The 24541-nt window shown below is 42.5% G+C and overlaps 1 protein-coding gene across 3 annotated transcripts; it reads left to right on the top strand.

Annotated features, from left to right (window-relative positions):
* The first annotated feature begins 24 nt into the window (after positions 1-24).
* HOXB9 (homeobox B9) lies at positions 25-19720 on the top strand. Of its 3 annotated transcripts, none has more exons than XM_025203767.1 (2): positions 25-627; positions 19365-19720. In XM_025203767.1, the coding sequence occupies exons 1-2, from the start codon at positions 96-98 to the stop codon at positions 19598-19600; spliced, it is 768 nt and encodes a 255-aa protein (XP_025059552.1). In that variant the 5' UTR covers positions 25-95; the 3' UTR covers positions 19601-19720. The 3 variants fall into 3 exon arrangements, with proteins under 3 accessions (XP_025059552.1, XP_025059553.1, XP_006023351.1); XM_025203768.1 differs by lacking the exon at positions 19365-19720 and adding an exon at positions 1340-1654; XM_006023289.2 differs by lacking the exon at positions 25-627 and adding an exon at positions 15614-16189.
* The last annotated feature ends 4821 nt before the right edge of the window (positions 19721-24541 follow it).

Here is a 24541-nt window from a genome sequence, read left to right as displayed (position 1 = left end):
CCACCCTCCCTTCCCACCCCCACCCCCTCCTTAGCAAGGCTACACAGTGCAAACTGGGGAAGGGGGATTTTTTCCCCACCTCCTTTGGGGGTGAAATGAGTCGCCATCAGCCAGGACTGCGGTTCCTTCCACCTCACTTCCACCCGGGTTGGGGAGACCCTCCAGGGCCCCTTGGTCCCCAGAAGATCCATCCCTGCCTGTACGCACCAAGAGGCAAAGACGAGGCGTGCTATTTGGGATTTGATGCTGAGAAATATCCGCCCCCCCAGGCTGAGGTGCCCTTTTTCTCCAAGCTGGAGCCCGGATCTGGTTCCAGCAGCCCTGGGAGTGGACCTGGTCACCGCTTCGGCGCCTCGCTGCCGCCGTATCTGTCCATCAGACCATCAGGGTCCCAACCGGCTCCTCTGCCTACTGCCTTCACTCCCTCCGCTGTGCAGGGGCATCCGCGGGAAGGTAACTCCCCAGGCTCCTGCTCAGACACTGAGAAGGGGGATTATGAGGTGTCGCTCATACTGAAGCCCGCCTATGGATCTGAGACACCTAGCAGAGAAGATCAGTCCTTTTTTCCGCAGGAAGCTCCATCTTTAGACAGGTCTAAAGATGATAAAACAGCACAAGAAATCCAAGGTGGGTAAAAAAAAAAAAGCGGGGGAGGGGGGCAGAGAGGAGGGGGGAAAAAAAAACAAACCTTGATTGCAAAAGAAGGCAACAATGTCAGTGGTCGGAAAGGGTAGGGACAGCAGAAGGTCTGCAGTCAAAACAAGGTGATTGCAGCCAGGCTGCCAAGGACTGGAGTATTTTCCCCGCCCCCACTAACACAATGGCCCCCGTTAGTTAAAAACTAATTTACAGCAGAATAGAGCTCAGGCCAGGCTAAAATCCCAGCCCTCCATCTAAACTGGCTCTACAGGAAGGACTAAAAGAACAAAAAGAAAAGAATCGGTGCTAGGAGAGATTGTCTTGGTGGTAACAAGTGGTGGGATTTTCCCCGCATGCTTTTTTGCCTCGGTTATTCTCTTAGCACTGAGTACGCTTGTGCACACTCGCGGGCAGGTAAGTCAGCTGTAGACACGAAGCGCTGGGGGAGCGGGTGTGGGCGCCCGGGGGCTCTTTGGGGTGAGGGGGGCTGGGGGGCTGGGAAATGCTCAGAGTGCCAATTGCAAAGGTTTCCCTCCTCTCCTCAGCCGCAGACACCTGTATAGAAACCCCCCTGCCTGCCCAGCCGTGGGAAGTGGTGGTCAGACCTTTACTTTAAGGGGGAAAAAAGAGGTCCTTTCATACCAAATCCTCTAAAATATTCGCCTAAAACCCCACCTTTGCTTCTTCCCCAATATTGAAGACAACGATTTTGGGGGCGGGAGAATCCACAGCCTCCTAAGAGTTATTTTTCCCCTTCTACGGATCTGTTCGCCAGCTCGGCGGTTCCAGTCCGTAATAATAGTAAGAAGGAAACCATACAGCCGGCGCCTGCCACCCCGGAAACCGAACTCAAATTAAATGATCTCCTCCCAACTATTTAAACCCCAAAGCGGACTCTTAATTGGGGTTCAGGCGTGGGGGAGGGGACTCCTCAAATTCCGTCGGGGTCTTCACAATATAAAAGGACCAACTTCAGAAACTGCCCGCCTGCATCTTGCATGGACGATCTAGTCCTTTAAAAAAGAAATAAGAAGAGGAATTACCTTTTCACTTCCACGAAGCGATCGTCGTTTCTTTGCTGCCTGGGTCTTTTTATTTGAAATCGCAGTATTTGTGTGGGTGATCAGATTCGTGCCCTTTTACCTGAAAAAAAAAGACTGTCTCCTAGACTTGAAACTGTAAGGTCATTTCGACAGGACTGCCAAGTCCACTTACTTGTGGTGACAGCTAAGCCGTTGTGTCGCCACGAGTTCAGACGTGTGTCTGTTCACAGACATCGGGGGGGGGGGGGGAACATGCATTTGTTTCAGTGACTGTATCTTTAGATTTAATTTCCTGTCCCTTTTCTACTTGCATACGTCTCTGGTCATTATGTGGGAAAGGCCTCTTGGACTAGCCAGTGTAACAGGATTGAATAGTTGAACGTATCAGTCCTTTAGTGAATCCCCCCGCCCCTCTGAAATGACCGAATGGTGGTCACTTATTGAGTACCTGATTTTAAAGAGCGTAGGTTTGTGTATTTCAGATACTTCCTTCCAAGGAGCATTTATCTTCTTTGATCTTAAACAACTGATTTACAAAAATTAAAACCTGAGGGCAAATCCTCCTAAAAGGCAGCAGATGAAAGAAAGGAAATCAAACTCTGAAAACAGTTAAGGCTAGAGCTATACACGCGTTTTTTTCTCTGGTAGGCTAAAATAATTTCCCTCCGATCCCTGGAAGCTATGGGGAAGTCAGCTAAACTAAAAGTTTAATTTAAAAAAGTTAAATGGGCATTTGCAGATTGACTGCTCATTGGATCATAAAATAAGATGGTTTAAAGCTTTTTGGTCGTTTCTATTATTTAAGCGCAATCAATGTAACGATTCTTATTTTTCTGTACCTGCTGCTAAATTACTTTTTAAGGCTTAGTTTTAGCCGCTTCACCAAAACATTTTCCTACTAATTGATGGAAATCTCAATTGACTGAGTCAGTAACTTAGTTGCATCTGCAGAGACTAATGAAGATTTAAAAATAGAGCGGGTTTTTCCCCCCCTCTCTTCGCACAGAGTCCGATCCAGCCAAGCATGTGAGTGCTTTTACTAACGTCCTAGGGGTTATTCATGTGACCGAAGTTAACTCACATGTTGAATTCTTCGAGGGACCCAGTGTAAATGGAGTTAATGTGACAATTTAACTTCCGATTCAGTCCAGGATAATTTCTTGGGGAGGGGGTTCTAATACCTAAATTAACTGCGAAACAGCAGCTCTGGATTTCCAACAGTTTGATAAAGTAGTTATTAAAAAGTTACTGAAGTATAATTTTAAGCTCAGGGTCTGGCTAAAAACAGAACATTTTTCGTTTTCTCTCCCTACAAAGTGTTACATGGATAAGGGGCCCCAGCTGAAAACTGGAGGGGTAGTTAGAGGAGCCTGTCCACGCTAAATATACCACCTTTGTTTTTATTCATATTTCTTGCTGTTTGAAAAAAAACTCCACCCCAAAACTCTAGCTCCTGAGTCTGCTTTGAATCACAGAGACTGATGTGAGAATCAGTCCTGCATTCCGATTTCCTTAATTCTTCAGACACTGGGGGGTGGGGGGGGGGGGGATTCAATACAGAAAAATGCAAGGGGCTCCACCTCGGCGGGGGGGGGGGGGGGGGGGGGGGGTCGATCAGACCCTTCCGACACATCAAGGCAGGGGTCAGTTACAAAGATTTTCTTTGCAGAAAACGACTCTCTTCATCCCAGAAAACCGCGGTACTGAGGATAGCGACTTTTTTTCAATGCCTTCAGGTGTGCTCTGGGAAAACCAGAATGGCATTGTCCTGTGGTTTCCTACGGCTTTCCTCTGGCTAACTTCAAGGGACACGAGGGATCTTAAAACCAAATAATCTCTGTCCCCTCTGCAAAATATTTACCTGCTATTACTGTCCCTATCACCCAACGTGAACTCGGAAAGAGATCAGAGTCAGGGCTAAATTGAACCGCGAGTACGTCCCGCCCATTCATGTCTAGTCAGTTTCACGCTTCATAGTCAATTTCTCTTCTCCTTTAAGGGAAACTTTCATGCAGCAACAGGTGAGAGAAAGATTCGGGTGATACTTTCTGGGGCTCTGTTTTACTTTTAAATAGTTTGCAACGTGATCGCAAAACCACAGAACCTGGCAGGGCAGACGCAGGACCCGAAGCTACGTTTTTAGATCAATTTTTAATTGACTCTGTTGCAAGCGGATGGTGCCCCCCTTTTTTCCACCCTTTAATTGTATCTCCTTCCCCCTACCGGAATTGGCTCCCTAGCTCTCGTATCCTAACAAACACAGGTGGGCTCTGAATATTTTATGTTGGATAATGGCTTGCGCTGCTCTTGGGATCCTAGGTAGCCTGTGGACTTTTCCAACCCACCTCCTCCTCTTCTCCAACTTCCCCATTTTGGAGATGATGGCTGCATGGCTTCATCATCTCCGATGATGATTTTTTCATTGCCCGATTCGCATTTAATTGTTAATTGACATCTGTGACTCTGCAGCTTCAGTCATTGAATCTGATTCGTGCTACTGGCCCAATGCCAGTTCGCCTTGAGTGACGTTCACACATTGTATCTGCGTTGACTGACTTTATGTATTTCTGCGTCCCAATGAATTAACAGTATAATAAAGCGGATTGCGTGGGTAATAACGTCAATGTGAAAATATGCTGATGTGAAGTGTAAAAGGATTCTGGTTTTAATTTCATTCCTGGGTTGCTCACTCCTATACAAGTATTTGTGACTGGAAAAATTCCTGGCTATTCCATGTTTTGCAGAAATTTATTTTAAACGCTTCCTTCAATCCCGTTTATCTTGGATTTATCACAGATACCCCGCTTCAGAGAGAAAAGAAGCGAACAGACTTTTACTGACAATCTAAATTCAAAGATACGTGCTCTGAAATGGGTTCAGAGAAATAGTTTTGGGGTTTTTTTTTACATGGGGAACGTAGCTGCGTTTCCCGATTGTTTTGTTTAAATAAGGCAAATTTATCATTTGAAACCATCGTTTAATTTACCATTCATTCTTCCTTTCTTTTGCATCCAAACACATTTACAAATGTTTGTCTTATACTTGGCAGAGGAAACAAAAGCTGAAACTATAGCTGGCAGCTGGCTGATTGCAAAGAGTGGAAAGGGGGGGAAAAAAACCCGACCAGCCTCTGGAGCTGAAGAAGGAATTTCTTTTTAATATGTATTTGACCAGAGAGCGCCGCCTAGAGATCAGCCGAAGTGGCAACTTCACTGATAGATAAGTCAAAATTTGGCTCCAAAACCTCAGGATGAAACTGACAGAGGAAAAAAAACGTGGAGTGGGGGGAGGGGAAGAGAGAGAGCAGAGCTAATAGGGGCTTGCCAGAATTAACAGCTCGGGTCTCCATGTGATGATAAGTCACTAGATGCGACTAAAGCAAAACATTTCAGAGAGGGCAGCATTATTTATTTTTCTTTTTCTTTTTTTCTCTTTGTTACTCCGGTCTTAATGATTTAAGCGATTACAGAAATATGGTTTGTTATTTCCAAGGCATGTGGCTAAGAAACATTTCCTGATAGTTTTTGTTTATTTGTTTTATGTCCTTTAGGCTGAGGCATAAGCTAAAAAGAATTAACTCTGCCGTAATAGCCCCATTGATATCCTTTTCCAATGGCATTCAGGCAGCGCTGTGTTGTGGATTTTGGTTGGGGGTTTTTTTAAGCCAACTTTTTAATCTTACTCATCTCCATGAGATAAGGGCTTCCCAGATGTAGCACATTCTGTTTGAAAATATTCACACAACTCTCGAGGAACTTGATGCCAAATACTCCCAGAGGCTAATTCTGATGAATGGGAACTGTAGAAAACAGCTGCTATAACAATATTTTAATAAAAATATAGCTTTGTGAAGATCTGACTAAATCACAAGAAAACCCATAATGAGCTATGGAGAATCAATATAATGTTTTTCATATGACTGGCAATATATTGTGCTATAATATGTGTTTATGTGTGTGTAATAGATACATATACATCTATACATTTGCTGATGTATGGGTACACACACTTTCATTCCCTACAACCTATTAATTATTTTAGCACCTATTCCCCTGACTAGTGGAAGTTGTCCTATAGCTAAGTAATTCATTTAATATCTAAGATCCCTAATTTGTCTCTGATGGCTAAATTTAAAACCTTTTTAAGAACTTCTACCAACAGCCAGAATAAATAGAAAATCCCATTACTTTAAAAATGTTCTTCTAGCCAGGGATTAAACTCGGGACCACTCTCCTTTTAGGTTTCTTTTCTGCTCCTTCTTCTTTCTACGTTTTGTTTTGTTTCTTTTTACTGCGTATTATTTATTTAAATAAATAAATATTATTTATTTTTAAACCTAATCATGAGATTAAATGACCAGTGGGTTTGGTTTTCACGCTTATCTGAAGTCGTTTTCTTTATTTATGTTTTCAGTCTGTAATTTGATAGAGGGAATTTTTTATTTCCAAATGTCAGCATTGAAAGCCCGAATTTATAAAGATGTCCCTTCTACCAGTTTTGTAAAGAGAAGTGGGGGCTTCACTGCAACCGCCACGTTCATACTGGGGTTTGCCTTCTCACCTTGAGAGAGGAAAAAACGAAAATCGAGTGGTCCCAGTATTTTAAAACTCTTCCTTGCAGCAAACAAAAGCCAATATAAAAATCATTCTCATTTTAAATTGTGCTTGTCATGTACATAAGTTTGCCTTCCTTTTTTACACACACCCTCTCATCCCCACTATATCAATACAGCATTCAATTTATCAATGAAACGCAACTAAAAGTTTCGGTCTCTTTGCCTTTGAGGTTGTTTTTTTCCGTCGCTGAGAGTTTGATTTAAACTTGAACTCTCCTACACTGACGAGCCATGATTGGGATAAAACCGGAGGAGATATATGTGAAAAAGTTGTATCTTCATTTTAAATCAGAGTCGATGCCAAAGATGCTTAATAATATATATTTTTCCATGTCTCGCTTCCCCACCCCCTTCCCCCCAGAAATCTAGCCTTACACAAAATAAACACATAGGAGGCTCTTGCAAACTCTCAATCTCAGTTTCCCCACTTTTACTGCGTGGAGGCTTGGTTTGCTTTTTTTCTTTTTTATTGGGAGAGGGGTGTTGTGTGTGTGTGCGTGCGTGTGTTTAAATTCCGTGTTGTCTTTTCTGTTCACTGCCTGACATGCTGTAAACTGTTTGAAGTTCAACAACATGGCTAAGTTTTATTGTATTTCCGGTACAATAGATTTATATACCATCCCTTCCAGTCTTTTAACAGCTTTGCAAATGAAATGGAGCTAAGTTATAGTCAAGTTTCTGGCTCCTCAGTGCATCTCTTGAACCCAAAGATTTTTTTTTTTCCTTTTTCCCCCGAACTTTTCAACTCTAGGAAACTCACACGTTAGAAACTGAGCTACTTTCCCTTGTTGTATTTCGAATAGCTTATTTATTCATTCATTTATTTTCTTATTTATTTATTTTATCCATTTATTGGAAAAAAATCCAGCACGCAAGGTAAGCTATTTCATTTATATTGTTATGATGTGAGCAAAAAATAGACGTGTGTGATAGCAACAAGAAAAGGGACCTAGATAATGTTAGGACAATCCTTAGTTTAAACCTTAAGTCTGCTACACTTTCCCTTGCAAACTTTTAAGAATGAAGGGAGTTTCTCACCAAGCCTTGAACTTCATTTCTTCTCCAACTATCCCTTTCTCCCAACACTTCGCGGGGAAAAATTGAAATGATCCCCTTTGCAAACATGAAATCATTATTATGTATCACTGCGTCCTATTCAATGGAAAACAAGGCGGGGCGGGGGGGGGGATCCTCATTGTTGCTAGGTATAAGGAAGTGATGTTTTTACTATTACACTAACAGATTTACCCTTTAAAAAAAAGTGGATCGTTTTCCTGGGAAAAAAGGCAGTATTTTAATTTTTCCAGAATCCACCGGATTTCATTTGATTCTCAGCAAAAAGTTATCCAAACTTTTTTTTACGTTTTAATTAAAAAAAAAAAATCAGTGCTGATTTTTAAAATCCCATTGAAATAATTGGAAACAGTGCTTTTAATGAGCTTCCGCTAAGAAAAAAAAACTTTAGAAATATCTGTGCTCTTTTTTTTATAGCGGAGGTAATCGCTTGATTCTCTGAAGTCAATAGTATTTTACTGTTTCCTCCGGTCTATTTGTAAACTATTTGTAAACTCCTGCAGGAGAGATCCGCTCTAGACACTGTACATAGGAAATAATTTGAATAGTTATTTCGTGCAATCGTAGGGGTTTTTTTTGTCTTTGAAAAGATCCTTTTGTTGCTTTTGTTTCCTAGCAACTGTTTTCTATTATAAAAGTTCAGATTGCAGATGATGTCAAACAAAATGGCCGCCCAGGCGCCTTTCTTGGTAATTTTAGCCTTTGACCCAAGAATGAACTAGAACTGCTTTGTGAATTAGGTAGTTTCATGTTGTTGGGCTTTTATTTTTAAACACAAGAACATAAAACTACCTGATTTACTCCAGTTATTCTCCTCGAAATTGTTTATTCAGGGCAGTTGGACCAAAGGAAAAATGATGGGTAGGTTTATTTCTGTTTATTTATCTATTAGCTCAACCATACAGTGAAGTTTTAATATCTCCTGGGGAAGGGAGTTGTTCTCATTAGTTTGGCCAAGTGGGTCAGGGAGTGTGAATGCAGGGCTCCTCTGTGTGTTTAAGTTCAGTTTCAGTGACAGTTTGGAGGAAAGTAGAATTAGGCACCAAATAATTAACCGCCGATTAAAGGCCAAATCCAACTTCTGCTAAACTCGGTGGTAACACTCCCATTGACTGTAGCCGGGTTGGGATTAGCCCCAAGTGAGAGATTCTTAAAGGTGTATTCTCCCATCCCCTCGTGTGCCTGCACACACACACACAGGCAGAGGAAGTAAAGCGTGTTTAATTTGGAATACCCCATCCACCCTCAGGTCTGCATTATAACCTAACACCATGAACTCCTTCCAGTTTTTTTAAACTGGCTCATATTTTAAATTCTGTTCAGGAAAAAAGCTCTACAACAGACATACTTTGCGCAGTGCCTTTTATTCCAGGTGTTTCACTATGATAATGTGTACTTCTCCGTCTATTCTTTTAAAATGATGTATACATATATGTAATATATATGCATACACACACGGACTTCAATTAAGAATAGGCATAGTATGTGGGTTTAACATAATATACTCTACAAGGCGCTATTTCTGTTGGTGTCAAACTTACACACCTCTTTAGATACCGGTAAATTCCACATATTATCGATGTATACACATGCACGAGCGTCTGTCTCCGATTGGAGAGCACTGCCTGACTGTTTTAGTAGTAAAATAAAAGTTACTTTGAACTTAAAATAAACCTAAGCGGGGACAATGGATGCAAAATGGATTTAATTAACGCTTCTCAGCTGTGGTAAAAATATTCTGATCAAAAGTCCCTTCCAGTAACATCTTTTTCTCTATAAAATAAAGTGTAACCGTATGGGGCACAGTAGCGGTTTTCTAAAAAACTGCGCGCTCGGGAGTATCTATAGACATAAAAATGTGTATATGTATATATATCAGCAGTGGATACATACATATATATGTAAAGAAAGACTCAGCCATACCTAGTTCAGAAGTCCATATAATACATATTATATGCATGTATACACAATCAATCAAAGCCTGGGAGCATTTTTCTGTGTATCCATTTATGAAATGAGCATAAAAGTAAGTTGTTACATGTTATGGGCCAAGATGAAATAACTCTGCGGTTGCATCCCACGTGGCTTTTTGAAGGCTTAAACACTGATCCGCTATCTTGGGTTTTAAATATTATCTGCCACTTCTTTGTAGCCAAAGGACTACTGTGAAATCGGTTTATTTGGGAAGAGGAATTTTTCGTGAATAATAATCATAAAAAAAAGCTGTTTTATAGGCTCTCTAACCTGGTGCGTGTGTTATCCCTGCAACTGGTCATTGTTGTAGACAACATGCCCATCTCGCCTATTAAACAAACAACCGTCCAAAAGCAGAGTGGGGAAGTAAGTCAGCATAAGACAGACTTGAGCTCCCTACTTTGACCGGGTTTTGTGGATCTTTGTCAGAGGGACCAAGTGATAGCCCTGCTCCAGGCAGAGCTTTTAAGTGGAAATGCACAATCTTGCGAAGTTAATAATAAACCATTAGGTAATGCTACCCCTGCAGGGCACCCACTAACCTGTCTTGTCTGGGCTTTTGATTTTGGATCTCGCTTACATCAATACAAAGAGAGGAGCAAGGTCCATTGGAGTTAGAGGGCTGTAACTGAGATCAGAATCGAGCCCAGGAAGGTTTGCAGGGATTTCTTGCCAACAAAAAATGTAGTTAATTTCTCCAGGGCGGTGGGAAAAGGAAGCGGGAAACCTATCTGTGAAGTCAAACGAGGTATCATCATGATGCAACTTATATGCTTTGCTTGTCTCTGAAGCCATGTCTTTCTTTTCATTCCTAAGTAGAAAGATAAGAACGACCTTACCTGAAGAAGCAGCTGGGCTGAGATTGCTACAAAATGATCCGCATAATAATTGCTTCCTTTTGCAAAGTGATATATACGCCTGCTCTCTTCCGCATTAAAGACAATGAGCAACTCCCGTTAATCCAACAATAAAACTCCTCAAATTCTTATTCTTTGCTGGAGTTCCAGCCTGTCTAAAAATCTCTCGCCCCCATTCAGCATGTTTTAATTGTTGGCAAAAGTGCTGTAAAAATAGCCGGCTGAAAGCAGCCTCCCCCACCCCCTTTTTGTTTAACAGGCTCTCTTGCCTCCGATTTTATTGAAGCAATTATTTAATAACCTTATTCTAGTACCTGTGCCTTTTTTTTCTGTCCGTGAGTGGGAGACACCCCCTCCACCACCACCATTTTAGCATGTTAATCCCTTTCCCCACTCATAATACAATTTAAACCAATTTACATCGTTGTGACCCTAAACCTAAATCTAACCTCCCAACAGTGAAAACCGCTCCATTTAAACCAACGGGTGCGAAATCCACCTTTCAGGGCAGGCTGAAGCGCCCCGTTTTTGCAAAGATTGTTACTGAGTTTAAAGGGGGGGAGACCGTCTGGAAGCCAAAATCTTGCTTCCAAAGGACCATCAAACTTTCTTTCCTCTCCTTGTACTTTTCAAACGCACATACGCTTTTACTTTGCAAGGGATCTAAATGCTTTATTAACTGCTAAGGTTACAAACCTCATTTGGAATTGTGTTTTTTAGCCAGAGTATAGTTTCGGCTCTTGGAAACCTGCCCACATGTGTAAGTTGTTTTGCTTCTCTTCAGACGAGGAATTTTTCCCCCCTCACCACTTACGGATTTTTAACAGACGGTAGCATTCAAGCTGAGAGCTAGCACAGGAAATGGTAAAGGTAGATCCCTCTGCTTTTAAGCCACAGAAACTTATTTCACTTTTTTTTTTTAAAGGGTGCTTTTTTTTTTTTTCCTCTTCAGGAACTTTTTTGTGTGCGAGTGTCTCGCCCTCCTCTTGCGTTTGGCAAGGACTCCTGACTAAAGTTCCTTTCAGCCCCTCTTAGACCTGTGTAAATGTATCATTCATAAATCCTGCTTTGCTTTATGCTGAGTTTTGATTTCGGTTTCCTGGCTCTTTCAAGAAAGTCAGTTGTTAGGGTTTGTTTCTTTTTAATGTGAAATGTTTTTCACAGCTGCAAAATGAGAGATTTGGGGTTCGGGTTATCTTGCAATCTGCCCTTCGAGCTCTCCAGAGCTGTGAAGTTCACTCCTAACTTTTATTCAAGCTCTAGTAGCCTTAAATATTTTGCATTGAACTGCAGGATTTTCTCTTAAATGAGACATGTTGTACATCGACGCCATATTGGCCCCAGGCTCAGACACCCTGGGTCCAGTTTCCCAGTCCTTAGTCACTAACTAACTTAATTAAAGGACACGGGATTAGAGCATTTGCACCTTCAGCATTTTCCCACCTTCCCCTCATTCATGATCAAGAAGCAAAATCATATGGGCGGGAAGGTGGCATATCTAATCACTGACAACAACACCCCCTCCAAAAAAGTGTTTAAATATGTTTCCGGCAAGAAACGGGTCCTCTTCTATTTTTGTCCCCCTTACGCTGATAAATAAGAAAAATGTGACTATAACACTGAGTTACGGTCTACAAATGTAGAAAGCATGTTACATTTAACGGTTCCTAGTATAAAGGTATCAGCCCACCCGGCTGATTGTTCCTGATGAAACTGAGCAGAGGAGGTGTGTATTTCAATGAGAAATGCTCTTTGGAAAGCATCTCTTCCCCATCCTATAAACAATAAAGTATATTTCTAAACAGTAACTGAGTTTAAAAAAACCCCACCAAACAATCCCTTTTGGCTTTCCAGCTCAAACAAAACCTGTTTAGACTTCTTCACAAATTCCGCTTAGAAACTTTGGCATCGATTCTGATCACAAGAAAAAGTTTCCACTTCAGGACTCCCCCCAGCTCTCTTTAAACAACTATTCCAGTTGAGTTTCCTGAATCCGGTTCACAAATGCAGAGCTCTGAGAAGAGTCCATCTAGCCAACAAGCCCCAGCAGAACTTTTCTCTCCTCTGTCCAAATGGACCAAAGTTGCATTAGAGCAATTTACTTGTAGAAGCCCGAGTGAGGTCAGCTTCTCCTTGTCTGCTTTTCCTTGACTAAAGTTATTTGCGAACAAAAGAGCTTTTCATGCGATTTCTGGTTGTGTGTTATTTTTGGCTTTTTGTTTTTCATCCCCTGCAATGTAAAGCCGTTAAAAAATAGCACCAGAGGACTCCAAACAGACAGATTTGGTATTAAGATAGAACTGTAATGGAAGGACACCCCTCTGCAGCCCCTGCGCTTTGGAAAAAAGGATACAAGGAGATGAGATATGGTCATATGTGTGTGAAAAAAATCAACTGCTGGACCAAGAACAACCTCCAAAGTAGCGAAGGTAAATGGATTTTGCAGAACTCCTTGTGTGAGTCCTACCCACTGGGGACCTCGAGCCCTTTGGATTCTAACTCAGAGTCGCGCTCTAGGAGTCTTCGGGGCTTGAATTTATATACTACAGAAAATTATATACTCAGAGGCTGACATGCCTCAGAGGAGGGGCACTCGGGGCTTCTGAGCTGTCTTTTCCAATGGTGTAGTAAGGTTAGAGTGTTTGCTGTATCTTTATTCCAGGTAAGATGCGCCCCATTTCATCTCGCACCCATAGAACAGGTGCTTGGCCTCAATCAGTGATCACGAATTTCACACATATTGATTGCACCCGCTTCCCCACGGTTGATACACACATGCACACACATATATATGTACGCACACACAGACACACCACACTTCGGTCGACAAAGCGAGTGGGATCGCCACCCTACCCCGTCCGTCTGTCCTCGCCTGGACACGGTGCCCTGGGAGTCGGGGAGGTCCTGGAGATGTGTGCTGCCACAGATTGATTTTAAAAAATCATTTCTGAAAGGCAATAAAGCGGAGAAATATGACAATGTCCGCAGCGAGGTCGTATTTCACTTTTTAATGACACGGGGGTCTTTCTAGTTCCAAACCTCCCTAACTCTTGAGGAACTTCAGGGGCTAACGGAAAAAGAAAACGGGGGAACAAAAATGAGGGATTACCCAAGGTGTTTCGCACCAACCCGTTTTTGTGACACGGTCCCCTTAGAAAAAAGGATTGAAAGGAGGCTTGCCCCTGCTCGCACTGACACTATAAGGTCTCTGGGTTTAGGTAGGAGCCCTGAGGTACTCAACAGGGGAGAATGCTGCTCTTCCACGGGGGCAAAGCCATTGGGACAGAAAAGGAGTTACTTCGGATTTATCCCGATGTCAAGGAAAGCGGACTGAGAGCTAGCCGGGACGCTCACCTGGGTAAATTTACTCTCGCAACCTTTGCAGCTAAGCGGCTACAAAAACATCCCAGTGATCTTCAACCAAAGAAAAGATGGGCGCTTCTTTTTTTGGTGGGGGGGGGGAGGGGGAACTATCCCCAGATTCATGTCTTGATTCAGAGATGTTAACCATAAGAGTCAATATCTCATAGCCTGAGCCCCCAGCCCGGTCGGATCATTTAAAGAAAATAACCCATTTCCCAATAGCGACCCAGGCAGAAGAACACAGAGCGAGGGACACTTCGAAATACATCGCACTAACAAACCAGAGGGCAGCTGCTTCCGGGAGACACAACTGATAGGAATTAAGGGGGTTGGAGCTGGGATTTTTCAGTGCCTTTATCATTTTCCAGTCGCAGTAAAACACCTCGGTCTGCGAGATATGCCCTGCAAGCACAGGCACTGAGATGCTGGAGAGATGCGCTCTGCGGAAAAGCAGCGAGAGGTTTGCTTTCCTTTTATTTCAAGGCGGCTACTTGGAAGCCAGCATTTGGTTCTTATTCAGCTCCTGGAGATTTACACCAAATAGGCACGAGGGTGCAAGGAACGGGGACGGATTAGTATCGCTGTATCATTTCCAGGCACCTATGGTCCATTCGCTTTCCCAAGAAGGCTGTATTACAGGGACAAGTCCACACAGAGGCGAATCCATGCTGGCTGCAGTTAGCTGAAGTCCAGGGCTACATTTGCCCCTAAGCACAGCATCCACCTTTCCCTTCCTCTACATTAAAAAAAATAAATCACTGGACTGTCTTGAAACAAACGCATCTGACAGCGTACCTTGGTAGAACAGCCCCTGCTACCGCCACATAATCAGGCTAGTTAGGAGCTGCCTCTGCTGCAAGCCCTGTGCTAAGCGCTTGCTTCATTCCTAGCCAAAGAAACCCAGCCCGTTTGAGAAAAATCATACTTACACACAATCGGGGTTTGTGGGTTTAAACACATACAGGACATACATAGATGCATAGGAAGGTATGGTGGGCGGGAGAGGTAAAGCATAGTCTAAAATGTGAAAGAGTCCCTTTTTCCCCCCTTTCTTTTCCACAGGCAATAAATTCAAGGCTATAAAAATCAAAGAAAGCTAATGTAAGTTTTATTAAACTATTTAACCGTCACAAGTTTAACGCGTTGTGTAACAAAGCAGGATCAGTGCCATACTGTATTTTACTAGGCTTGTAAAGTTAAATGAAGGCTTCTGATTTCTACGATGTGTTCAGCTCCTTTAGCCCTGGCAACACAATCCTGGTATTATGCTGGGGAACATATGGAGAGAGATTCTGATTTTTTCCCCCCCCGTTTAAGACAAACGCTGGGGGATCTCGTGGTGGCAGGGGGGGTCCGCCAGGCAAAGTTCTGGTGTCCCATACACAGCACATATTCCATTTCATATTTTCCCATATTAAATCCACCCCCCCCTTCCAGAAAGCGTCATTATTTGGACCCCGAACCCCTCTTCCACTCCCCGCCTAGGTCCAATTTTTGAAAAAATAAATGCATGCATACATAGCTTTATAGGCACGTGGATTATACATCAAACACACCGATTGATATTAACCCCTTTTGGGGGGGCTAATTTGTCCATATTCTCCCCTTATTCCAATAGCCCTCTGGAGCAGCCTGCAAGGCTGGCTGTTATTCTGCATTCCCCACATGATGGTTATGAGAAGCCAAAGAGCATCAGCATCTTTCTTTCTTTCTTTCTTTTATTATTATTGTTGTTATTATTTTCTTTTCCCCTCCTGTTTCCCCAGCCAAACCTACGCAGGGATATTAGCCCCGCACTGTATGTTTCGTGGCTTCCGAAACTCCTGACGTTCTGCAACATTGCATAAACATAAAACAATCCATCCTTGATATGGAATGCAAGGGCGGATGACAGCAGTGCGCAGCCCCCTTGGCTTCGATTGATTTACGCCTATACTGACGCTTTATCAGGCACACGAAAAAAGTTTGACCAATCATTTTGCTAGGAGCTCACCACACAGCAGCCCAACTGTACTTTGTTGGCTAGGAAGTTGGAGAAAGGGGTTGAGTACAAATCTAGATCTGTCCTATATATTTTTTTCCCTTCATTGAACCGTGCTTTGTATGATGTCTGAGAATGTCCATTTCTGGAACTCTTAGCAATTATTATGTCGACTCTATTATAAGTCATGAAAGTGAAGATTCGCCTTCAGCTAAATTTTCATCTGGGCAATATACGAGTTCCAGGCAAGCTGGGCATAATGAGCATCTAGAATTCCCCTCTTGTAGTTTTCAGCCAAAACCGCCAGTTTTCAGCGCCTCTTGGACTGCTTTGAATCCACATTCTTCTGGTACCCTTCCTTCGGTCTATCATCCATATATTCAACATCAAAGCGTCCCTTCTGATAGCAGGTATCTACGGAGCTGGCTGGATCCAGTACCCAGAGCAGAGAACATACCCGGGCAGGGATCAGTTAAAGCAGAACCGCTGCTGGGGCACCCCGGGGAAGTGCATAAACAGGGAACACAGGAGTACAATTTAGAAACTTCTGCTGGAAGGGAAGGGATCGTTTCCACTCAAAGGCCCAGCTTCGAGGACAATAAAGTTTGTGAAGGAAGCGAGGACAAAGACAGGCCAGATCAAAGTAAGTTATAAAAGTGAGGAAGTAAACAGTATAAAAGCGGAGGAGGTGCAATAAAACGAGACAATGCAAAGTAAAGTTAAAATCATGTCTGAAAGAAAACTCTCAGATTACTGGTGCCAGCCTTCGGAGAGGGCGGTTGGGAGGTGGGTGGCAATGCCTAGAGATCTTTGAGCAAAATATAGTCCAGGAACAGATGGGGGGGGAAAAGCTTTATCAACTGATTTTCTTTACCGATATGCATTTTCCTCTCTCCAGCTGATTTAAGCACCAAACCCATCTCTTTGCTAGTAAAGGGTAAATTCGACTTGAAACTGTGTGGGGGGCGGGGGGTTGGGGGAGAGAAGGGGTAAATATTGGGAGGAAAAGGGGATTCGGAAGGGGGAAAGGGACGGGGGGTTTTTGGAAAAGGGAGGAAAACGAGGGGAAAAGTTCACATGGGGAAGTGAACAGCAACTGTATCTATTTCATGCTGTCTGGTCTTTACCTTGAGAGAGAGAATTGTTGAGGGCTGGCTCGGTGCTTTCCTCTGTCACGCTGTCTTTTTGCTTGTTTGTTTGTCTGTTTGTTTATGAAATGCAATGTTTAAGGGTATGAATATTTCAAAGCCACGCTCCCAAACCAGGGCGAGGGAGATAGAAATGTAATGAGGTCTTTATTTGGAATGTAACAGATTGGCAAACACTTAAAACTAATCATGTGCCTCTTTCGTGACCTGTTTTCTGGAAAATGGAGAAATGCAATTAAAGAAATACACAGCTTTAGATCAAAACCAAGGACATGAAACGGGGGGGAAAATCATTCTCGTTTAGCTTCTCTTAGGCTGGTTTTTATGTGGGTTGCTTGCAAGGTAAAACGGAGCTGGTCTCAGAGCAAGATGAAATAAGGCACGGTTCAGCACCGTTGCAAATATTTTGCATTGAATGAACAAGTTTTTAAACCGAACTCCTCGCATGCTCCAAGAATAGAGCTCTCCAGATTGTTTATATCTATATTTATGTATGCATGCACAGATAATCATCCCCCCAATTCACTTTATTTCCCCCCTCTTTTTCATAATTGCAACTGAGTTTGCAGTTGCAGCCATGCGATTAAAAATAAAGGAGCACTTTATTTCTCGTCTTGCGATCTGCAAAAGTGGCATTATTTCTATCCTGTAACCTATACCGTGCACACACACACACACACACAAGAAAAAAAAAGTCGGGTTTTTGTTGTGCTGGGCAGAGGTCCAGAACAAACTGCAACCGTGAGGTGAATGATTTGAGAGAATTAAATATCCAGGTTGTGTGCTCAATGTCCCTGAAATTAAATATATAAAAATCTTGTCCAAGAAAACGTTATGAAGTTATAAGTAAGTGCAGAGATCCACGTTGAGAGGATGCTATGTGGTTTCTATGGTATGTGGTTAAGACGCATATTTTGTTTTAAATAATAGTTCAATTTTGGCTGATGTTGAGAGAAAGCCAAAAAAATGTCTATCTCAGTACTGCAAGAGGGGGCTGTTTTGCAGAGAGCGCTCGCACCAATTTCAGCGACTGTTTCAATTTTTGAAAGTATTTCACAATAATTAATCTGTGCAGGATAGCTGGCAACTCGAGGTTTTAATTTACTTGCTAGATTTTGAAGGGTAAGACCTGCCAAAAATCCTTTCTCATTTGCTTTCCTGTTTAGGGGCTTGTGTACACTTAATAGATAAACCTATTTTCCTGTAGAAAATGTCATGTTTTTCTAACGATCCGAGATATCACAAAAAAAGGATCTTTTATGAAGAAGAGCCTTCCACTGCCATTAAAAGAAAGGTAGCAGTATTAACAGTATCAATTATTAACAGCATTCTTCCTCTTTAATATTTAATTCTGCATATTAGATCAAGTCAATTACATTAAGGAAGTAGCCGTGCAAATTTGTAAGATGCAGTACTTACAGTGGAAGATTAACCGGATTATTTTTAAAATATTCAATACATTTCATTTTACTGTAGAGGAAACATTCTGATGGTATATTTTTTTATCATGCTCTATTTAATTGGTGTAAAGGTTTATGGCTTAAGCCATCATTCCAGGAGAAGCAAAGGAAGCAAAACAGAAAAAATATGGTCTGCCCAGAATATGCTTCTTGTTATTCTTTCCCCACCCCCATCTCGGTTACCTAACGATCGGCCAGTTAATGTTTACATGAACAAGGAAATGCCTACAATGCTTTTACCCCCCAAAAGCTGCCTCAGCACACCTTTTTCTGAAGAGTTAACCAGTCTACTTGGTTAGCTGCTGTGTGTGGCTAGTGCAAAGTGTTTGGAATATTGGACTAATATTTAATGGCTCTGATCTTCCTTCTAAAGATTTCTTCCCCCTTTCCCCTTTCTTTCCCCATGTTGAGACCAATGAGTGTTTTTAATGTTCCAATTTCCCTTTGAGGGCAGGAGATGGGGGCGGGGGAGGGACGGGGGGTATTTTTACTGCATTACTTAAGTTTAGAAAACACCGCTGCAAATGCAAATGTCTCTCTTGATAATACTGACCCGATCACAGGGAAGAAGCCCTCGAGCCCTTATTGTAGCAGGACTATTTCTTGCCACTTAGCCAAAAAAAAAAAAAAAAAGGACATGATTTATTAAAGGCTTTATTCAGAAGTAATCTGTGGATATATTCGTAGCCTGAAATACATGCCGGTAGGAATGGATGGACAGATCTGCAAAAAAAAAAATGTCCTGGCCAGTGCTGCATGTCTGCAGAGGCATGTGGGCGTTGGGTTCACAGGATAGACAGGCATGCAGCCATGCACATGGAGGCCCCGATCCTGGCCACACTTGAGCACGTGCTGAACTTCGCCACTCTCGATTCCAGGGGGAGACCTGCAGTTGGAAAGTCCTGCACGTGCTCACGCGTGGGCCGGATCGGGGCCCTGTGCCTCCACGCTTATATACCGGGGTGCATAAAACATCCGTGCTTTTCACGTGGCCTTTTCTTCAAACGCAGAACTTAGCGGACATTTCTTCTCTCGACTGTATATGTGTTTACGTGTTTGTATATATATATATATGGGTGTGTGTCTATATATATGTAGCCACACACATATATAGATAGCCATATTCTTAATATCTGATAGCATTATTTATTAAGGACTTTCTGAGAACCGATCAGGATACACAGTATTGATCTTGCTGCTTTTCTTTCAGCCAACCCCGCTGCCAACTGGCTGCACGCCCGCTCCTCTAGAAAAAAGCGATGCCCCTGCACGAAATACCAGACGCTGGAACTAGAGAAGGAGTTTTTGTTCAATATGTACCTCACCAGGGACCGCAGACACGAAGTGGCCAGACTCCTCAACCTGAGTGAAAGACAAGTCAAAATCTGGTTTCAGAACCGCAGGATGAAAATGAAGAAGATGAACAAGGAACAGGGCAAGGAGTGAACCACAGCAAAGCCCCTCTGCCCCCTCCCCGCCCCCCGGTCCACTCCCTAGGCCCCTTTCCCAGCTGATGCTGCCATCCTGCCCCAGTGCTGAGAAATAAACAATGACCGTGGGCTTTTTTGCTTGTTTGTTGCTGTTGTTGTTGCCACCTTTGCATGGGAGATGTTCATGAGTCCTTCCTTTGATCCCCACTTTCCGACCCCTAGTCCCTACCCCAGCCCCTCCGCTACATGGGACACAGGCGGGGCGGGGGGGCGGTGCTCTTGCTTGTGTCTCCCTCTGTGTAGTATGGCCATCTAGATGCGTGGCTATCAGGGCTACTGCTGGGTTGCGATCAGGGTTTTAAATATATATTGGCCTCTTTATCCTAAGTGGAAGACAAAACAACATCGTGGTCACAAGCAGACCCAGCCCCTGTCCCGGCCAGACCACGCTGCCTTGCTGTGACCATGTTCAGTGAAGTGATGGTGTCTGTCTACAACACTCCCCTATCTCACACACACACACACACACACACACACGCACACGCACACACACACACACGAGTTGAAGTGGCAAAAGAAACCAGACGATTTAATTAAACTACTGGAAGACAGACACATTCGTAAGGCTGCTTTTAATTGCATCCAACAAATCATTTTCAATTCACCAACTTTCTACCGGTGCATTCGGATCCCTGACACTCAAATATCCCACTGCGCCCTTTTTATATTATTCTCTTTTTCTTTCTTTTTTTTTTTTTGAAGCCGCGCTGTGGCAGATACGTGACTTTGACCAGGACAAAAACCCGGAGTAGAATCTTTTCCCAATAAACCTTCCCACGTGGTAGTTTTATACTGGATCGTGGGGGGGGGGGGGGGGGAGAGGAATGGGAGGGGGATTTCTCAGATTAAGACTGTAAATTGTTTAGCTGAAAAAAAATGATTTAAAAAAAGGAAAAAAATAAAAAAAATAAAAAAAAGTCCCTCCCCATCAAGTATCCCTAACTCCTAGAGGCGAGAAAAATCGCATTTTTTCCTAGTTTCACACAATAAACTACCTTAGAGAAGCTATCCCAGAAGGTAAAGGCTGTGTTTTTAGTGTTAGCGTATTTATAATTTATTGTGCAAGGACTTTTCCTCAAGAAGGAGATGGCTGCAGAGATAACAGTGCCCAACCCGGGGTCTGGAGACTTTCCCTTCTCTTCCGAGAAGTTCCTACTTGAATGTCTTCGTTTGCTCCGGGAGAAGCGAGTCGGTCCCCGTGTCTCGCCCCAGCCCTGCTCACACATGGACCCCGCCAGGACTCCCCCGCTCCATCCTCACCTTGTAACTAGCCGAGGGACATCGTGAGGGCTGTGATTGTCTTGTGGTTTATGATTAGTATGATTTTTTTGGTTGTTGTTGCTGAAGTGCATTTAATGTAACAAATGTGTATCTTCATTGTTTACAAAAGAGGTCTCATTTCATGCTGGAAGGACCTGAAAGATGTCCTGGAGGTTTCTCTCTTGTCTGTCTCCCTGCAGTCCAGCCATGGACTGTGCTCTGTAAGTCTTAACTTTTTGGGGGGGAAGAGGGTGGGTGGGTGGGAATTTGGGAAGGGGCGTAACTTTAGTACCAGTTGACTCGATGGTGGGTATTGTAAAATGTGTTTGTGATTGTGTTTCTGTGAACGTTGACTCTAGTTTTCTGTTTCAATGTGGCTTTTTTCAGGAATCCCTTGAGCTCTTCCACTGTTCGTTTGCAAAGGAGGACGGCGAATAGCGAAATAAACCTCTCTGGGGGTTGTTGGTTGTTATTATTGTTTTTTCTCTCGTGTGCACATTTGTATATTGAGCTACCAAAAGTCTTTCTAGAAATGACGCAGTGTAGGGTGGCAAGTTTTACTAGGGGGGGAAAGGGGGAGGGGGGGTTACAAAGAAGAAGAAGAAGAAAAGAAGAAGAAGAAAGGAAAATAAATATCTTTCTGGTGAATTCGTGAGCCAAACGATACAAATCTAATTTCATAGACGAATAAGCCGCTTGTACTTTTAGTAGGAGATTTTTATACCACTTTGATGTGCTGATAAGCGAGTGCTCTGTAGAGATTTCATAGTCCTATTTTCAGCGTTGGGTAGATTATCCTAAAATAATCTTTTTGCTGTACACTGAAATTCACACCACTGCAGCTTCCCTGCAAGGGGAGGAAAAAACACACAATCTTTCCTCGACTAGAAACCAGATCTTCGGGGTTTAAGCCCATTCTTCAGAAAGTTTTTCTGCCTAGACTTTCTCATGCAAAACTTTCCATCCCGAAGTGACTCCTTTCGAATTTAAAATGCCTCTGTGCAGGGGCCGCAGCTGGTTAAACTAACTTCTGCCAGTAGGAAACACTCCCTGGTCCCTTCTCAAAACAAACTCTAAATCCCAGTTTCCAAGACAATTTTTCCTCCATTTTAAAATGAAAACCCCCCCACTTCTGAACACAGGTTTACCCGTTAATATCTTATGATGAAAACCCCCCAAACATTCGGGCATGTTAAAAGTTCAGGAATCTACTTCTGATTGTTTTATTTTTTATTTATGTTTTAACAGCCTTTTCATTTAAAGTACAGATGAATCCCAAATCTGCTTTTAACCAGCTGAAGACCTTTCTTATATTTGCAATACGGTTCCCAAACTGCTTGAAGTCTAGGCTCACCCAAACACTTAGTGCTTTGTAAGTAACTTTTCCCATCACTTACTGCATTTATTCACTCTGTTGAACACTAGAATCTAGCAATCGTTCCTTTTTCACTTCCCTTAGAGCTGTGGTAATGAACGGATATTTTTAACATAACAATTGCAAGATGCTTTCTAAATATAGTAAAAAATAATGTTAGTTCCTTTTAGTAGGGAATTTGCTTTCTTTAAAGGAAAAAAAATGTTGGAAATCCTGTTTTCTGTAGCACAAGCCCAAATGTATTTTCCACAGATGTTTAATGCTCCAGAATAAAAATCGATTTTAGAACAACAGAACCTATATCTCATTGTGTTATACTGCTTCGTCTAAAATTTCAGAAATATTTTCATTGTGTTTTCCTGCATCCTTTAGTGGCTCTTTAAGTGTATTATAAAGATCAATTTTTGCTTGTGTAAAAAAAAAATCGTCCAGGGGCAAATGAAAAAAAAAAATCATTTCCAATGCATTCAATGTTTTGCTGCTTCTACTTCAGCCTTCTCCATTTCCAAATCAATTTTGCCAAAACATAGTTGAGACTGAAAGTCTTTGTAGTCTGTGGTTAGATATTCCACTTTAAGGGTTTTGATTTTGGCAAATAATCTAGCTAAAATAAGCTGAATATGAAGTGATGGGGCTTTTTTCATTGGTGTCCCTCCCCACCAAAAAAAAAACCCTTTGGAAAAGGAAAGGAAAAAAGCCTACCTCCAGTAGGAGGAATAATGATAATATTTGACATATGGTTCTTTTTTTTTCCAAGAGCTTAATGAGAGGTTACTATAATTCTGTCTCTAAAATCGTTTTACAATTTATGCCTCCTGCAGAAATATAAGTGCCTGGAAGTGTATATATAAATAGATATATTTAACAAAAATAAACAGCCTCAAGCCCCATTACAGATCATCATGAAACAGGTAGTAAGAAACGCAACCAGGATTCACTCCCCACTCATTTTTAACATAATAATGAGGGCTCTAAAAGGCAATATTTTACCCCCCCCCTTTTTTTTAAATCCCCTTTCTGTGGGGCAATCCTGAAAAGAGGGCGGGGGGGGGACAAAAACAAAAGAAGGGGAAAGATATTTGGAGCTTATTGGAGAAAGAGAGAAAAGGGAAGTAACTTGTCATAAAAAAAAAAGAAAATTCAGTGCAGTGCGCTGCAATAAAAGAATATGACCGCTATAAAACTTTATAGGGTATAAATTTCTGAAGGTTAAGGAACTAAACGGCTGTAAAGCAAACAGTGCAAGAAAACTTTCAGGAGCTCCTAAATTACTACAACGACTTGGGAATGTGGGGAAACTCTCAACCTGTAAATACTCTTGTTTCTGCTTCAGTCACATGCAAAGTTTTAGTTTTATTTTGTTTCTGTTTGGGGATTTTTGTTTGGGGGGTGGGTTAAAAAAAAAACAAAAAGGGTGAGGGGAGGGACTGTGTTAATTTATTCTTCTCTTGCAGATGCCGTGAAAATCCAGCACTTTGGGAGTTTCTCTTTGTTCTTTCTTTCTTAGCCATTCCAGGCTGCCAGAAGTCCAGAGCCATAAACTCACAACAACAACCACAACAACAACAACCACACACACGCGCGCGCACACACACACACACACACACACAGAGTTCTGGCGAGACGTCTGGGTTTGGGAAGCTCTTTATCTATTTACAGCCCCGGCCTTCCCCCTCCAGAGGAGAATACCCAATTGTTTAGTCTCGGGATTTGAAACAATAGTGGTTTTCAAAAGCAAACCCATTTCCCCCTCTTTTTATTGCCCCAAACTCAGGAGCTGGAAGGGTGGAGGGAGAGAAAAGCCAAACTAAGCCAAGGGGGCTTTACCCCTCTGCAAAACACCCTAATCCGTGTCTTTATTTCCAGGCTGTCCTCCCCACCCCATGGGAAATGAAGAAAGTTCCCCCTACCTCTACTCTCCCCGCTTCTCTCACTTTCCGCCACCTACACGCTTTTATTGGAGTCATCTGGTCGCACAGCTGGGGGAACAAATACCTAACCCGAATGGTCACTAGATGGCGCTGTTGCTCCACGTTAAAAAACCGAGCGGGCCCGTTACTCAGCATTAAGGCTGTTTAATAACACCTTGATTTCATTCGAAACAACAAACGGGATGTTGCCGAAAAGCATGAATAATCCCGAGACATAAAATATAGGGTTAATTATAGCTATTTTGCCGATTTTATAGGTTACATCTATTTTTTTCCTGCGCCTGTAAATTATCCGAGATTCAAAAAACAGGGGGGAAATGTGGGAAGAGCG

This window comes from Alligator sinensis, unplaced genomic scaffold (assembly GCF_000455745.1).
Source record: "Alligator sinensis unplaced genomic scaffold, ASM45574v1 scaffold520_1, whole genome shotgun sequence".
Taxonomy (NCBI): domain Eukaryota; kingdom Metazoa; phylum Chordata; order Crocodylia; family Alligatoridae; genus Alligator; species Alligator sinensis.
The sequence above is the reverse complement of the archived record's forward strand: the minus strand, read 5'-3'. Positions and strand labels throughout refer to the sequence as shown.

What these genes read in the sequence shown, in the direction of transcription:
- HOXB9 (XM_025203767.1), top strand. Translation starts at nt 96, where the DNA reads ATGAGTCGCCATCAGCCAGGACTGCGGTTCCTTCCACCTCACTTCCAC. An exon ending in AACAGCACAAGAAATCCAAG is followed by an intron (nt 628 to 19,364) that starts GTGGGTAAAAAA and finishes CTTTTCTTTCAG; the next exon opens with CCAACCCCGCTGCCAACTGG.